Genomic DNA, 17,994 nt, shown 5'->3' on the forward strand with positions numbered 1-17,994 from the left:
TGTTTAGCGTTTTGCAACACGTGCATCAGTGCAGAATGTGTTTTAGTGAGTGAGAATGTGTTGAGTTTTGCGAGGAGTGAGATTGCAAATGGTGTCTAACAGCCTGAACTTGTTTAAGGTTTTGCAGAAAGAGTGATTTATTCGAGTCAGTTTAGGCCTTTGAAAATTTGGTTCAGAGAATGGAGTTTAGTGTTTGTGAAAAACTGTATTATAAAAATGGCCTTGTATGCAATTGTAAAAAAAAAGGTTTCCAGTGCTTCTTATAATGGCTTCCAGCATATATTTATATTTAAAAAATACAACTTTTTTCTTTTTTTAAAAAAAACAACAAAAAAACAATTTCATATTGTAAAACAAAGCTGTTTTACTGCTTAATGTAATTAAATTACAGTTTTAACTTTTTAACTTAAAAATAATAATTCAGAAAATGAAAGAATGTTCATCATAGAAGTGTATTCAAGTCACATATGAATTACATTTTAATGTACTTCTGAATAACTTAATAGATCAAGATTTAAAAAAATAAATAATAAATATAAATATATATATATATATATATATATATATATATATATATATATATATATATATATATATATATAAAAATAATAAAGTGGTATGTCAATTGAAACATGCACCACAAAATTCTGGTCCACAATTGTCTTTTACTGATTTATGCAAGAAACAATACATTTAGTGTTAAGAGAATAAAGGAGAAGACTGGAGACTGCAGAGATAATTGAACAGAAGATTACAATAACATAAAAAGAAAATGTCTTTCCTATTGAAAAACGAGATAAAAGGTCATAAAATACTTGCAGGACATAGTCAACAGGCTGAATTAATCTGAAAGCATAAATGAAAACAAATATTGTCTTACTTAAAACTATGCATTTGTGTTCTAATGCCATTATAAATACTTGTAAAACTGGGACAAAGATACATCAGCTTTGCATGATCTAAAACTGCTCATGAAGCAGAAAAATGGTTACAAGCTATGACTTCTTGCAAGCATTAAGAATCTACCACATAGGGAACTAAACAGAAATAAAAATGAACACTAAAAATATAAAAATCTATTGCATAATTAAACTATAAATCTGTTTTAACCTCTTCATGAAAAAAACAATCATGAGAACATCATATCATGATTGTAAATTCCCTTTTTTTTTTGCACATTCTCCATTACTTTGTCTCTTTTACAATTCATATGTGCTGTTCAAGAGAAAACTCAAAGGTATGCAAGTAAATATCAATGCAATGAAAAGCAACACTCACAAACATACAACAGCGTTTAACCATTGAGCCTATGAGTGCACACACAGAGCTCTTACGTAACCGTTACACAACAAAACAGAGAAAAAATAAATTGTTCAATCTTTCTTTAAAAGTACATATTTGTAAAAATGGTTTCGTATATTGCATGGACTGCTGGTATTCTGTCTTAAGAAAATAGATTATTGTGCGACTGTAGCTACAATACACACACTTTAGGGGGGATAAAACACAACGGGAGGTTTTGTTTTAGGTGAAAGTAGGGAATCCAGAGGGAGTGTGTGAGATTGCACGCATCGGTGTCGGGGCAAGTTGTGCCACTGTAAAGTTACATTACGCTTCTCTGTCTCCAGGCCCTCTACACACTGGGATGGATGGACTCCCTCTGGGCTCCTCTTCGCATCACTGACGGGATCAACATAAGGTGCAGGTCATTTATTACATTTTTAAAACACTGGGGTTTATAGAGAATAAATGGGGTTTGGAATAAAAGGAGACATATGGAGGCAGATTTCAGGGGTCAAGAGGCGAAAGAGGGGTGCAATGTCCAGAATGGCTAAACACAGCAGAGTTCAGTTGACTTGGTCCAGAGCACGCAGGAGCTCCTCTCCCTGGAGCAGATGATGGCGGTCCTGCACAGGAGCGTTGACTTCGCAGTCATAACGTGTCAGCTGAGGCAGCCCGCCGCTGCTCTCCAGAGAACTGCACAACAGACGACTGGCCACATCTACAGTCAGAGGGGAAAGAATACAACAACACGCTAAGATTCAAAGCAAAATTCTCAAGTGTTACCTTCAAATAAAAAGTGCCATACTAAATATACGTCATTTTTTTCAACAAATATCTTATTTAAAATCTATTTCATGAATATTCATGATATTTAAATCATGATCATGAATATGGCTTTCCTGTGTTTCTCACAATGGCTTTCATCATCTTGGTTACACAATACTGCTTTCGATAATATTTTGAAATAAAACATGTTTTAATACATACACTGCTTTTTTTTTTTTTTTTACCTACACATGTAAATTAAAGTGCATATTAAACCAGCGGGGTATATATTTACTTAATTGAATAGCAGCCTTTGTGAATTAATAACAGCACTATGCTGCCTATATTATGATCTAAATGGTTTTAATATACTGTATAGTGCAGCCTTAGAAAAAGGTCTAATGAGGCGGTTCATGGATTCCCGTCTGTGGAATTTGCCACTGCCGGTATTTTGCTGGTTATTCGACACTGGTAAATTTCAATAAAAATCGACTACTCAAATTTAGTCGAGGAATCGTGACAGCCCTACTTATAACTGTGTATACACGCCAAAATAGTATTGCTTTTATTAGTAGAGCGCATTTAAAGTGTTTATTATAAATTATTTATCCATGCATTATTACTTTTTTTCAAATGTATGTGCAGTCGTAATCTTTAAATCAAAAATGTCAACCTCCCCTCCACCTCCTAATGACGTCATTCTCTTCATGATGCATGTCTCGTGGAGGGCTGGGCTAAATATTCACCACAGCTGACTGCAGACTGGCAACTTCCTACGATCCAATCATTTCCCGAAGGACGAAATCAAGTCTCGCCCATGTATCTTTTCTCATTCCAGAAGTCATTTTACTCTGATATGTCACAATAGGGAAAAAAAGACTAATCGCAACTTCCGTTTCATGCCGACTTTAAAATTCCATAAACTAGATGGTACAATGATGATGGTCTCGTCACTCACCAGAGGGGAGTATAAGAATGGTTTTGTCCCCCCCGAGCACACTCGATCCTTTAACTTCTAAAACCTTTGCCCTTTTTCCAGGCTCAATAGCACTGTCCACACTCTGAAGCAAAGCACCCTGCGGGAAATAGTAGAGTGGCCATTAGCATGGCTGTTACATAGAAAACAGATCTCAAAAAGATCACTTATTTGTCAGCCATGTTTCCTTTTAAGTTAAAAATATATGCAAAAAACAATTAAATGTAATACAATATCAATATTAAAAATAATATTTAACAAAATAAAGTACTTTTATTTATGCATCTTTACATACAATCCATGTATAAAATCTAATAACATACTGACCAGTCCAACAGCCTCAGAAAGAGATGTCACTTCCAGTTTTCTCTTACGTTGGACATTCTGGATGGCTAACATCTTTGGAGACAGCTCTCTGAGAAATTGGAGCAACGGACAGAAGATCAGATAATCTACAATTATTGTCATCAAAAAGTAAGTCCAAATCAAAGCTCTTATTCTCATGAAAGAACTGTTTTGGCTCGACTCCAATCTACTTAAAGTTTAATACGGATCAGCTATCTGATCGCTGTGCAAATCGATTGTTAATGATGCCAGCAGGTAGTTGTGCCAACGAGAGCTTTACCTGTTATTGAGCTGATTGCTGCTCTGTGGGGTGGGGGATCGAGCCGGGGAAGCGTCCCGACTGCCGCTGAAGGGCGAGACGGGAGCGCTGCACACCTCCTGCAGGTGATGCAGAGGTGAAGGGGCCCGTGATGATGGCTCCTGCGTCACTGCGCTGCTGGAGGAAGAGGCTGGAGATGCTGGGGAGGGTAAGGGCTGGAACAGGGAGCTCATGGCTGAAACAGAGAGAGAGCTGGAGGGGAGCGGATCCAGTGGAGAGGGGGTGCGCAGCTGGAAGTCATCATCCATTGGGATGTATGGAGCCAGCATTTCTAGGTCGAGATCCCCCATGGCCTAATGGACACAGAAATTTGTGTTCTGAAGTTTATGCAAATGCATAAATGACCACAGAGAGAGAGATATGGCAGATAAAGGTTTACCTGGGAGTTAAAGGGGGTCTTTGCCTCGGTATCAATAGCAAACAGTTTTTCAACCAGGTCCAGTTTGAATTCAGAACTGATGTCGGACTCCACTTGGAAACAGTAATCCATGGGGCTGTTGGGCTAAGAACAAAAAAAAAAACAGCTAAAGCAAATCTTTGAGAGACACAGAATCTCATTAGCCCTTAAAAATAAGCAATCATTTTGAAATGAATGACTAAGTGTTTCATTTGTCTTTACCCCCGAGGAGAGGAGTCCAGAAGTGGAGAGTTTGTTTGTGGAGTCTGGAACACAATCAGAGGCAGAGCTGAAAGGGAAGTCCTCTGCTCCGGACTCTAGTTTGGACAGAACTGGGCTGGAGTTACTGGGTGTCAGAGCAGACAGACTGATGGGCAGTTTCTCACTGCTGGAGGGCAGCATGACATCATTGTAGAGGGGCACCTCCTTCCGCAGCTGCATCTCGGAGTCTGGAGGGAATTGAATACTCTTAATTATTATTAGCAGCACACCAAGGAATTGTGTGTATATTTATTATTTAATTTCTTACAACAATAAGATCGTGAATCCATATTTCTCAAACAGTCTAAGAGGATTAGTTAATGTCTTTGTCCATGTTTCTATCTTTAAAAGATTAAAAAGCTGTTGAGAAAACACATTTGGCTATGTAATGGTACACTATAACTCTAGGTCACAAACCATATATCATTAATGTCATTTTATTTTGAATTACACTTTTTGTAACTCTAAAAACCAACAATGTGGAGGGGAAGCGTTCATACAAAATGCACGAATGTCATCTATGGCTAAACGAGATGAGAACAATTAAAATGAATATAAATAAAATAATAAACACTCGCTCTTTGCTCAAGTTGACTTGAACCGGCAGCTCTCAATTAAAGCGAATGACCTCCGATTATTGCAAGTTGCTGTTAAAGTGAGCAAAGCTTAATCTGTTCCATTTAAAAATGTGACCATCCACCAGAAAGCACCTGAGTTGTTGAAGTCCAAAGAGATGATGACGTCTCCTGCTGCAGGTGCCAACACAGTGAGGGCCTCAGGCTCCGCTTTTAGCTTCTCATAAAGGTCAGAGCTCTCCATGGGACACTTGAGGCTATCTGTCTTGAAGAGTTTGAGCATGTCCACCTCAGAGGCCTCATCTTTCATTTCCTGGCTCTCTTTCTCTACAGCCTTGGGCTCTGTCATGGTCTGCTGCAGGGACAGGACAACATCCCCCTCCACAATGCCACTGGACGGGACAGAACAGTTAAGTTAGAGATATGATCATAGACGCACTTTGGTCTCTATAAAAATGCTGATCCACTAAAACAAAACTGGATCCGTACCTGAGAACGAAGTTGACGCAGACAATGCACTGTGGCTGTGAATTCTTGGGGTTGTAGATAACGGTGGCCTGAGTCTCCACCCAAACAAAACCACCTTTCTTAGCCATCATGCGGTACTGGCTTGTGGTAGCCTGGCCCTTTGCGAACACTGGAAAAAAAATAACATTCTCCAATTAGAATTATTTCACAAGACATCTTTTGTAGCAGTTTTGCATGTTGAAGTAAAACCTCTAACATGATCAGGTAGACATTGTCACCTGTACTAAATTAGTAAACTATGGCCAATAATTATCTAAATCCAGATACTCACGGTTTTGATGCGTCTTGGTGAGGTGATCTGAATCCAGGGCATGATAGTATTCGTACACTGACCTGTTCAGCAGATCATCTGGCTCATATCCCATCAGCTCTGTGATCCTTTGGGAAAGAGCCATATTGTGTGTGAATTAAGTAGCAACATACTAAAACATTTAATTGAATGGTTAGTTAATAGTTACACTGCTCAAAACAAAACAGTTCTGCATTTCTAGCTACTCCGAAGCCGAGTTACTGTAACAGCTTTAGGTTAGCAGAGGCTTACAATAAAAAACTGGCTTCTGCCACTAGGTGGCGTTAATTACATTTGTAAAAGTACAGGATACAGGCTTTTGTTCTTTGGCATGCTAGACCAGTTCTGCAGCATTGCTTTTATTCAAAGAGATGTGAACAACTCGTTGGTATACACAACATTCATTGCTAGGTATAGATACCATCAAGGTAAACCCAAACACAAAAAGAAAAGACAAATGTGAAATGGGGAAGGCAAAACCATTAGCACGAAAACAAAATAAAGGGAAGAAAGAAAAGATGATGTCTGCCAATCTGTCTATCACCTGATCTGGGGGAAATTTGCTTGTAGTTTGTGTATATAAGAGCATTACATCTCTCTGCTAACCTTTCATCACAGTACGAGAACTTCATGTCCAGAGTGTGACGGCTAAGGAAGGTCTTGCTGTCCAGAGGCACCTCGATGTTTGAGGGATGAGGAATGGGCTCACAGATGAGCACAAGGTAAGTCAGAGGGGGCTCTTTAAAACCAGAGTCCTCCAAACTCTCGCTGCGCTCCTGCAAACGGACATGACCAGCGCAGTGAAGAACCTGTAGCAGGAGAGAGAAGGGCGAAACTATTGCAGTCCATTTATAGCAAGTCAGACATGCATTAAAATAATTTAAAGGATGCTTTATGCACAATAGGACTCAAGCCAGTTTCCTTTCCTTCTTCCTTGTTACATTTTGTGTATTCTTGTAATGTCACCAAAATTAATGAACCATTTAAAATCAAGTCAGGCAAATACAATCTTATCTTCTAAAACAAATACCGAAAAATCTACCAGGAAAGGGTAAAGCTAAAGGGGAAAACCATATTTAAGCTAAGAGATTAGTGAGAAAACTGCATCAATCTCACCTTCCACGTTGCAGACTTGATATTGACAGTACGTCCTCTGCTAGTGAGAGTGCACTTCATACGCAGGAAGAAGCTGCGCTCTGTGTTTTGTTCCTTGGTCTTTTTGGATCCTAAACATGGACAGAAAAATTCAGTTAATGCATTTTTTTTTATTAATCGCTGAAGCATTTACCTGCAGAGAAAATGTTTTTACCATGCGTGACTCACCTGTCCTATGGACCAGCATCTCTCTCAACTCCTCATGGTCACATGGGTGTGAAAATTCAAAGACGCTGTGACCGGTCAGATCAAACTGAGAGAAAAGAGTGCAGAGATAGTTAGCTACACCATAAGCTTTAAATCTAAACAGCACAGACTAAAACGTAAACATCTGGCTACCTGTGTAAGGCCCATGCTCTTGCTGACATTCTCAGAGAGATAAACCATGTCTCCATCCTCAGATAGGACCATGAGGAAACCCTCCAGGGCCTTCAGATAAAAGCCATTCAACTGACTCTCCAGCTCATTTTCTTTCTCCGAGTCATCTGCACAGTCAAACAACAGCAATCTAACCATGTAAAGTCATAGTGGCACATTATGCCTTTACACACTCAGAAAATATGGCACCTTTACAGTTACAACAGCAGGATGCATTTACATAAAATGTACACACCAGTACTGTAATGCACCCTTGAGGGGAAGATAAGGTACATGTTAATACCTAAAGGGGGCCCTATAGTACCTAGCATTAATATGTACTCTTGAGAGGTAGATAAGTTACACAGAATCTAAAGGGTGCATACTGGTACTAATAGGCACCCGTACATAAGGCACATAATAGGGCAGTTTGTGGGGAAAAAATGTATTACAGTATTTTGTGATAACTTACAATTTGGCAATAACAATAATTATTATTATTATTGCAACTAAATAAAAAATATTAGACAATATCCTAATCATTTGTTAACATGTATTCACTACTTTAATGAGCTCATTGTTTTCTGCCTTTAATGCAATGTTGGCTAACTGTGTGATTTGTATATGTACATTTCTGAAATGCATAATTAGACCCAGTCACCTCTGATAGCAGATCACTCTAAATTGTAATGTAGACATGCATTTTCTATAAAGCTGCTTTGAAACTATGTATTGTGAAAAGTGCTATACAAAAAATGTGAATTGAAAATAAGACTACTATTGTAATATTAATTACAATAATTAAGTATTTAAAAAAATGACATTAATAAAGTCAATAGTAATAATAATTATAAAAACAACTTTTTTACAGTACAACTGTAAAATTACAATACTATATTTATGTCTTAATTTCATTAAAAGCTTACCTAAAACAATAACACTTTACAATAAGGTCTCATTAGTTAACGTTAGTTCATGTTCATGCATTAACACATTAACAATAAGCAAGAACTACATTTGCTGCAGAAGTTATTATTATTTGTAAAAGAATAATTCTTTGTTAAGCTAGTTAATGTTAGCTCAGATCCATTAAATAATAGTTACAACTTTTGATTTTAAGAGATTCATAAATGTTGAAATTAAATTAACTAACATCAATAAATGTTCTAGAAGTATTTTTCATTGTCAGTTTATGTTAACTAATGAATTAACTAATGTTAAATAATGGTGCCTTATTGTAAAGTGTGACTGAACAATAAAATAATCAGTTTTATTTAATCAATATCTAGGGCATGTTGTAGTCCAGATTAAAATGTCAAAATGTTTAAGTTTGAAAATAAATAACTTTAAGTATTTGGTGCTGTGATGAACACCATTGCAAATACAATGCAACATTTTTGAAACATTTCAATACTGTAGTAGAGCAACTGCTTTGTTTACGGGGTAACAGCTGCATTTCTGCTGTTCCATCAACGCCTCTGCTGTCAGAGAGTGAATGTGCATTTTCATTCAGCGCATCTCCTTCACTCGTTCCGCCATGTGCTTGCTAACATCAGTCCACGCATGCCTCTTTGACACAGCATACAGCAGTGTTGCGAATCGTTGATGGGTAAAGTATTCTTAAAATGCACTCAAAAAATCGGAATAATTAGTAATAATGATTCACCATATTTTTAAGTGCCCACGATAACAATATTGTGCATGTTCATTATTGTGATATATCGTATTACCGAATACCGGCACATTATACCTGACCCAAACTCAGAGCAGAAGCAGACGAGCAGCATCTACTACAAACACAGTCTCTCCGAGACACTGACAACACCAGATCATGAGCTGCTTGTGTGTAAAGGAACACCGCCCTTCACTCTGAAACACGCAACTTGTATATTAGGGCTGAACAATTAATCGAATCGCAATCACGATTTGAAACGTTGCGATTAGCTAATCGCAAAAGACCAATTGAGTGAGCGCACCTCTTTTCTACCCCAAAGAAGCTAACATCTACTGGATAGAAAGCAGTGTTAATTTCATTAACTAAATCTATGACAAAAGACGACCTTTTTTTCCATGACTAAGACGAGACGACACCAACGTCATTAAACGATAACCGTGACTAAAATAAACATGCAATATCATTGACGAAAAAAGACAAGACTAAATGTAGTTAAAAATAAAATCTTGACCAAGATTGTCAAAAAAAAAAAAAAAAAAAAAAAAAAAAAAAAAAAAAAAAAGAGACTACAAAAAAATTACAGAAATTTTTAACATGCCGCTAATAGCATTCATGCTTGCGGTTGCCAGATTTCAACAATTTAAATCCCCCAATCAGAGCTTTTCAGTTAAAATAACACGTTTTCTACCCGGTGTTTTACTAAATCTTTGCAATATCGCAACCATGCGCACACGCTCTCTCTCTACAATGCTGAAGCAGCGCGGATGATCTGAAAACACAGACAAACAAGTAACCTGCAGTTAAGCGATCTCCATTCTACATTTGAGATTTTCTACTTGTGAAAGTGTCATTCAGTCGGTCTGTGCTCTGTCACGAGCTGCTCGCGCTGTTTGCAGTGACTAAATCTGTAATTTAACCTTTTCAGTGATGAACTGCAATAAATCCTAACATGGATCTCGACTATAGCCTATTGATTGTGATTGTTGAATAACTGCACTTATGCAGCTCTGTATGACAATAAGTCTTTTTGCTGTTGTTTTAATAGAAAAACATTAAACATTTTAATGTTTGAGATAAGTTTCTTGTTTAACTAGTATTTGTATTAAATAGCCTAAAATAAATCAGGAAACTAGATGAGGTCAAATAAACCATGTGTATGGGTTGACATACTCTTGATTTGTGCTTATAGGTTAAAGTGCAATAATTCTGATGAAATACATTTCTCAAATGACAATAATCGTTATGATTATAAATTTTGAGCAAAATAATTGGGATAATCAATTTAACCATCATTGACGAAAACTAGACTAAACAAATACAGGACATGGTTGACGAAATATGATAACTAAAAAGTAGGCTACATTTGAGACGGGACTAAGACTAAATAAAAAAAATAGCTGACAAAATGAACACTACCTTGTAGTCTAGTAGATACTGTCTACCTTTCTGTTAGTGGAGGGGTCTAAAGTTAAAGGCATGTTGTACTCCTTTAATTTAGAGTGTGTGCTGCACACTATTGAAAATATTGAGCTGAAGCTTGACTTGACAAAATTAAATCGCAAATCAAATCGCAATCGAAATATCTGTCAGAAAAATCGTAATTAGATATTTTTCCCAAATCGCACAGCCCTAGTGTATATTTTATTACATTGCGGTTTATAATCGTGCTTGGCCATAATCATGATTTTGGTTTGATTTAGATTAATCATGCAGATATACATATATCTAAAAGGTACAAACTAGTACTAATATGCAGCCTCTGAGGACTGTCCCAGTGACAGCAGATTGTACATATTTCCATCCTTGCTTCATGTTTACAGTATCTCTAAGGTTTTGAATCCGTTTTGCATGCGGTGTAAATTTTATGCGCTTCTAGATACAAATATTCATATCAGCGAACTGACCAGAGATGAGCAGCTTCCTCATGCGCAGATAGCTGATGGCCAGCCTCATGATGGAGGCTTTGTCCAGGTGGGAGGTGACATTGTGTGGCAGGGGAAGCTGGTGCGCTAACTCGTAGAACACCTCGGACTCCTTTCCCCTGCGAGATCTCGCTGCATCCCTGGACTTCTCCTTCCTGCGCTCCGAGCTCACCCTGGAAAAATAAGGGAGGAGATTGCGGCATTAGTTTGGCTCTGTGTTTGTGAAAAGAGAGACATCCTGCGCTAATGCTTGAGGAGAGCAACAAGGTCTACTTTAAAAAAAAAAAAAATCTCTCATTTGCATGGCGTCAAAACTTGCAGCGTCAAAGGACAGACAGATAGTCTCAATGTGACTGGCTGGTGAAAGGGTGTGAACACAGTGTGAAAGACACAGCCCTTGGAGGTCAGCCAACGGTGGTAAATGTTGTTGTGTCCGACAGTTTTCAGATTTCCCAGCATAAACTTTTCGGTGCACTACAAAGAACAAACTTTAGTATACAAACAAGTAACATCTGGTCTTACAAACAAGCAAGGTCAGGATTTGGACAATAAACACTTAATGGCGAGAAAATAAACCCTTTCCTAACAAATAGGTCACCATGAAAAAGTTTCCTGCTAATGATTATCTCATCATGATTTCTAAAGAAGCATGTCTTTTACCCTTGGGACCTACAAGACAGACTCCCACATATTTAATACGTGTTTCAGTTAAATGCAAGAATGGAGGGCTCTAAAAAAAACAAGCCAAACTATGGGCAACAAAGAGCAACTAGGCTATTTAATGTAACAAAAGTTCCCTTACACACTAATACCCTCAGGTGTTCATTCATGATTTACTGTAATAGAAAGTTGTTTACTGTTAACAAAAGCTGCCATGATGCAAAGGAAAATTGACTAAATCCCGAATAAACTCGTATTTTCTTTTAGAATTTCACATTCTTGTTCACATTTCACAAACTTGAAGTGGTTTAAACAGAGATGAAAAAAAAAACACAGGTCTATTAACACCTATTATCATAGATATAGAGCGGTGCAGGTATGATGTCACTTTGTATGCCAACTGGCAGTTAACATCAAATTGGTTCCCTCGACAAAAACACAATAGGATTTTTGTGGATTATCGCAAAAAACGAAAAAGTTCTGTGATCAACAAAAGTTTAGGCTATGATAGTTTGCACATTTTGTCCATCAAGATAATTTTCACATATTAACAACTTCCTAATTTTGAAGCCTAAATGCAGTCGCAAGAAGTAAAAAGCTAAAGGTAGGCTATAAACGAACTACACCACGGTCGCTCTACTTCAATAGAGACAGAGCGCAACGCGTCATAATCTGAAGACCAAGCCCACCGGGGGGGAAAACAATCCAACGGTCTCCATTGACTTTGCATTGCGAGAGGCTGCCTCCTTGTCATTTATGACATATAACAAAAGACAGAAAAATGCCTAAAAGCGGCTGTGTGACAAGGTGTACAGCAAACAAGCTAAAAAAAAAAACAGAAATAAATTTTAAGAAGCTTCCAAACCGTAAAAGCCAGCCTTTAAGGAGACAAAAATGGATACAGGCAATAAGACGTGAAGCATCAGCAGGAAGAACGGGTAAATTGTGGGATCCTGACACTCAGTATGTCTATGTGTGCAGTAAACATTTTGTCACTGGTAAGTCAAATATCCAAATGTCAGTTTTATATATTATATTTATGTAAGCTAAGCTGTGGCATTTTTTTCAATATCATGTCGCGTTCCAGTGGGCGTAGTTCTCAGTCTCAATTGATCCAGTTTTATGTCCTGAAACAACCGTTTTTTGGAGTCGACAGCTTATACAAATTTATTTCTGGGTTATTTAGCTTGTTTGCTGTACACCTTGTCACATAGCAGCTTTTAGACATTGTTTTGTTTTTTGTTATAAGTCATAAATGACAAGGAGGCAGCCTCTCGCAATGCAAAGTCAATGGAGACGGTTGGATTGCCCCACTAATAATGCTCGGTATGGTACCAAACTTCTACAGTAGTACAAATAGGTTCTGTACTCATAAAACAAGGCATTGGAAAGTTTGTAAGTAGGCCTACATCAGGAGTTATATAAATAACACTTGCCTGATGGCTTATGCAGCAAACCCGGACGTCGAGGTCACTTCCGTGATTTGGGAAAAGCCCGTAAAAGTCCTGGCAGAAAGCGATGCATAAGGATGTAGTGTAACGACGGCCAGTTCCAGGAATGCACTAATATTTTGTTGGTAACAACTTAGTGTTTACTAATAGTTGTTGCAAACTGGTATTACAAACAAAATATTAAAGCATTCCTGGAACTGGGCGTCGTTACAGCGAATGTTTTCAATTAATTCCCATGGAAGTTGATCTAATAATAGTCTAAATTACATTAGGGGAAGCTCTTAAATACGTCTAAAAGTATTTTTAAAAGCATTGAATCAAAAAGAATTGTTCTGAATTTGCAAAAATGGCTTCTGACTCTTACTGAAGACAAGCAAATAGTGAATTGACCAATGAGGTCTCTGTGCGACTGCCAACAAATCTACATAGGCCTATTCCCCATAAGAGCTCAAGGTCAAAGCAGCAATGAGAAACAATGAGCAGGCCTTGTGTCAACTGTCAAAGCCATGCAAGACAAAGGAAGGAAAACGGTTAAGACAGCCTAGTGACCTGGCAGGAAAAAAACAATTTTGAGACAGAAGGCTCCCATCCTCCCTATCAAAGCGCTCTCTGAAGTAAAGCGGAAATCATTTGGCCAGAAACGGAGGAAAACCCTTGTGCACAGGGGTTGTTCTTATGCGCATTTCATTGCAGTTTTCAGCCTGTTTGTGTCTGTGCGCAGTACATCTTGTAAGTTCCATATATGGACTTCTTAATAATATATGTCTACATTTCTGACAGTTTTCAGAGTTGCTGGAAGACCCCTTTGGCAAAGGAAAGCTTTTTAACTTAACTGTAAATGCATAAGTATGAGGTTGCATTGTATGGTTTTAAAACGCAATAAGAAGAGAACAATAAAAGAGTTTCCTTTGAAACGGGTGTTTCTCATCATGATGACAAGATGGCAAATAAAGCAAACTGATAATAACCTTACGTCATGTTCTGAAACCGCATTTGTTGTTGATGCAAATTTAATTGGTTGTCTTCTCTCTGTCTATTTGCAAAAGCAATCACCAGCTTCTCATGTTTATAATGACTGGTAAAACTTAATTGCCCGTTTGATTTCTTTTTTAATTATCCAAGTTTATGTTATAATAAACCCAGTAAACACACAGTACAAAGTACCTTACCCATGTGAATCGCAAGCCCAGTATCAATCCTCTACAATGCGAGTAAATCACTCGCATATGCAGCTAAATTTTCATGCTAGGCAACTAAATAATGTCTATCATCATTAGCCATTGGCTAATAAAATGTTAGATTTCACCCGCCAGTGTTTGAGTCGAAGCTAAGTGTAAGTTTAACACAGTTATATTTTCACTCGCTGAACACTCTGAGCACTTGAGTTTCGTACTATTCCAATTCATCTCGATGGATGCGCAGCATATTTGATGCATCTGTGAATCTCCTGTCGGTATGACACACACACGGCTTGTGCGCATAAAGTAAAGAGTTGATCAAATGTGTGTCAGATGTGTGTGTAAATTTTGACTGACAAAACGATTGTGGAAGATTGGGTTTCAAACTAGCGAAATGTAAAAGTGCCTATTTAAGCGAGTTTGTTATTGTACTGTTTTGTTGTTGTGTTTTTCATTAAAATGAATAATAAACCCACCATTCAAGCAATTGCCGCTAATAAAATCCGCAAGGGAGTTCATTATGTTGCGTGTCCACTGGTGCGAAGTGAGCAGAGCAGAGCAAGCGTTTTCGGTTCATTCTTTTGGAAGTTCCAGAGGAATTAGCGTAATTGAAAACTCTCGCTTGCTCTGCGCCAGTGGACACGAACCGTACAGTAAAAGCGAGGAGGAGAAAGAGGGGAAAACTCCTCACCATCACATCTCTAACTGGGATCAAGAAAAGACCCCGAGCTGGGACTCGAACTCAGGTTCCCCGAAGCACTGCCTGCAAGACTATCAGCTCTGACACTCAGAACATATTTAGTCTAAATGTTATAATCTAGAAAAAAAAAAAAAAAGAGTCAGAATTGCGAGAAATAAACTGGCATTTCTGAGAAAAAAGTCAGAATTGTGAGATTTAAATTGCCAATTCTGAGAAAAAAAAAATCAGAATTGTGAGTTTCATAATGCAAATTACTGACTAGTTTGTATGGAAGATACAGTTTTGCACACCCTAACTGCTCAGCATACTGTAGGCCTGTGGTGTGTAACGTATATATGGCCTAATCCTACCATATAAGAGCAGGGCTTCTGAGCTCCTAAAAATACCTTGTTGACCACTGATCAGTAAACCAAAATTGATGCCAGTCTAAAAAGGTGGTCTGTTTTATGGCATGATTCCCAGTCTAATTGGATTCATATAGATCACATACAAGACCTTGAGACACAATGACTAAATCAATAGACATCCCTGACCCCTTGTCCCGAGGATTTTAAAAACAAGCAAAAAAAAGGGCTGGGTGATATGGCCAAAGAAATTGTTGTTTATAATTAAACATTATTTCTAACATTTATCGAACTCATGTTATCGTTTTATCGAGGAAAATTACATTATCGTTTTAATGCCCAGTGCTTCTCCAAAACAAGAAAATATGATAAGAGGGACCCATTTTAACATTCAAACTGATAGAGGACTTGCAGCTGTCTTGCCACAAGACTGAGCAGGAAGTTTCATTGACGTCAATGCTGGGAGTGATTAAGATTTGAGAGAAGAGCATGTAGTTGCTTGAACTTGGATGCCAACCAAATCTGACAGGAAAATATTGCCACAGAAAACAGGGTATTACTCACTTTATATGGGGCCTATCACACTGTATTGTTTTAACTAAAAATAAAAAATTAGATTATGTTCAAAATCTGGGTAAGATTCATATGGTCAAATTGACACTAATAGGATTGAATACAATTCACCAAAAATCGCATTATGACAAAAAAAAAAAAAACAGCAAACCTTTAACATTAATATTCCTATATTATCCTATACTGTCTACTTTTGAACTTAAAAAAAACAGTTTTAAACAGAAGTATGTAAAAGCGGTTCTGTGTGCTTTCCTGAAGCTCAAACAATAGAGCAAGATGCAAGCAATACCAAGATCATGAGAAGTCCAACGAACTGAATGATTCTGTATGAGCTGATAAAAATGTACGCCTTCAATGCAATGCAGTGTAAGTTTCATTGGATTAAAGCATCTTCCAAATGAATAAAATATAAAGATGGTAGATATGAAAGACTAAAAAACTAAATATATCCTCAAAAAAAGTTTATTATGGGTCAGTACAGTTGGATCTAATTATGAGATATCAAAAATCTAAATAGAAATGTTGTACACCCATTCCACAACACATCAAAGTGTTGACAATTTGCTAATTGAGGAACCTAAATGAGGAAAAGTAACAATATTATATCTATATAAAGTATACGTTTATCAACCAGTACTTCTAAAAAATCAAAAAGGGTCAAATTGACACCACGACAACATAAAATAAATGGTGGCACACTGTGACTGTATCTTAGCTTAACTACAGTGCCAGTCTAATTCTTCCTGTGAATTCATTAGTACAGAAAAACCAAGCAACTATTTCCAGACTTAGCAATGAGAACACTTCTTTCCATCTCATCTAAACTTTGAGCCCACACTGATGACAGGCCTGACAAATAATAAGACACTGTGTCAGCAGAATCCAAGGATGAATTCCAGCTTCCAGTCCTATACCAACAAATATGCCAGACGAGCTGGCTGAACGAGGGCAACGCGTAAGTGTGACCCGTGGGGTCAAGTGGTTTGAGGGGTGAAGAAGGGATCAGTCACATTACTAGCACATGGCTCTTTTATCTCACAAATAAACGACATAAAAACATTCAGAGCTTAAGTACACAATACCAGAATGTCAAGTACAAACCACTAAACTAAGAACAAAGATTATACCATTTAACTCCACTAGTATAGCGTAATAGACGTAACAGTTACAGCTGTCTGATCATTTCACTATGGAAAAAGAAGCGGAGTAACGTTATGTATTTTGTGCTTATTGCAAGCATTCATTTGACATATAACGTTAATCCGTTTGTTTATGCACCCCCAATGAAACTGAAGCATGTCTGTACTACTATAAACTGTTTATAGCGGTTTAAGCCATAAATCAGTGGAAGTTTAAGTTAGCATACCGCTAGTTTCATAGCCTATTTCCACAGACACTCTGCTACCTCAAATAAAGCCAAATATTGCGTTACAAAGCAAAAAATATCACTCTTTTTATTTTTTTTGTAAAAATATCGATTATCTTTTAAACACAAATAGCCGGTATGAGCGCTTTAAACTTGCTCGTAAATGTTTGGTTTGCCATCCAACACAAAATGGCGACACATTCGGTGTGACGGGGGATGAAGATCTCTCTGTCTGTTTAACTTTACTACATAGACATAACAAAATCCGCTCAGCAACCACTTTCTACAAAACAGAAACGGGAATCCCTACCTTTTCTTTTCAGTGACAACTCCAGTATCCATTCCTGGGTAAAAACACTCAGTATATGTTAGGTTTTTCCAAACCGCGAGGCCAGAAAATCAAGGACGTGGCCACCTCTTGCTAACAAATAAAAATGTTTCTAAAAGAAACCGAGCAAACGCGATAAAATGATCCGCTTCAAGTCCGGTATGGTGTGTTGAAAGCGTCAGAACGGTGGAGATCAACCCTCCGGTTCGCTGAAGGTCAAATCATTTGTCTGGCACCCAATCGGTGCAGCTTCTGGTCGGTACAAAGAGTTAGCCGTGCCTCCTACTACACTCTATGTGGCCCGCGCGTTCACGCTGACGGGAGCGCGCACAGACGACGGTGTCGCGTCAAAAACTCCTTTACACCGATGGGGCATCAATCCAACCAGCAGTTCAGTGGACCCCCGCGCTGTGATGTAATCACCACTATTGATTTGACCACAGATTGAGTAAATTTTAATTATTTGCTTATCCTACAACCAAGTTTTTTTTCTTTCTTGTCCAGTTAATGATGTGTTGTTTAGTATAAAACGTCTAATATTTTATT

General features: G+C 37.8%; 1 protein-coding gene across 1 annotated transcript; it reads right to left on the reverse strand.

Annotated features, from left to right (window-relative positions):
- Positions 1–645: 645 nt before the first annotated feature.
- On the reverse strand, positions 646–17,805 carry hif1ab (hypoxia inducible factor 1 subunit alpha b). The gene is made up of 15 exons (XM_081378299.1): positions 17,431–17,805; positions 10,831–11,021; positions 7,234–7,379; positions 7,063–7,147; positions 6,856–6,965; positions 6,346–6,548; positions 5,722–5,828; positions 5,412–5,559; positions 5,058–5,314; positions 4,309–4,535; positions 4,069–4,191; positions 3,651–3,982; positions 3,353–3,440; positions 3,008–3,125; positions 646–2,002 (listed from the first exon to the last, which is right to left on the reverse strand). The coding sequence occupies exons 1-15, from the start codon at positions 17,460–17,462 to the stop codon at positions 1,848–1,850; spliced, it is 2,322 nt and encodes a 773-aa protein (XP_081234425.1). The 5' UTR covers positions 17,463–17,805; the 3' UTR covers positions 646–1,847.
- Positions 17,806–17,994: the final 189 nt, after the last annotated feature.

Source organism: Scardinius erythrophthalmus (assembly GCF_964197995.2).
Source record: "Scardinius erythrophthalmus genome assembly, chromosome: 11".
Classification (NCBI taxonomy): Eukaryota; Metazoa; Chordata; class Actinopteri; order Cypriniformes; family Leuciscidae; genus Scardinius; species Scardinius erythrophthalmus.

What these genes read in the sequence shown, in the direction of transcription:
- hif1ab (XM_081378299.1), bottom strand. Translation starts at nt 17,462, where the DNA reads ATGGATACTGGAGTTGTCACTGAAAAGAAAAG. An exon ending in AGAGCATGGGCCTTACACAG is followed by an intron (nt 7,148 to 7,233) that starts GTAGCCAGATGT and finishes CTTTTCTCTCAG; the next exon opens with TTTGATCTGACCGGTCACAG. An exon ending in CTGGACTCCTCTCCTCGGGG is followed by an intron (nt 4,192 to 4,308) that starts GTAAAGACAAAT and finishes TTTTGTTCTTAG; the next exon opens with CCCAACAGCCCCATGGATTA.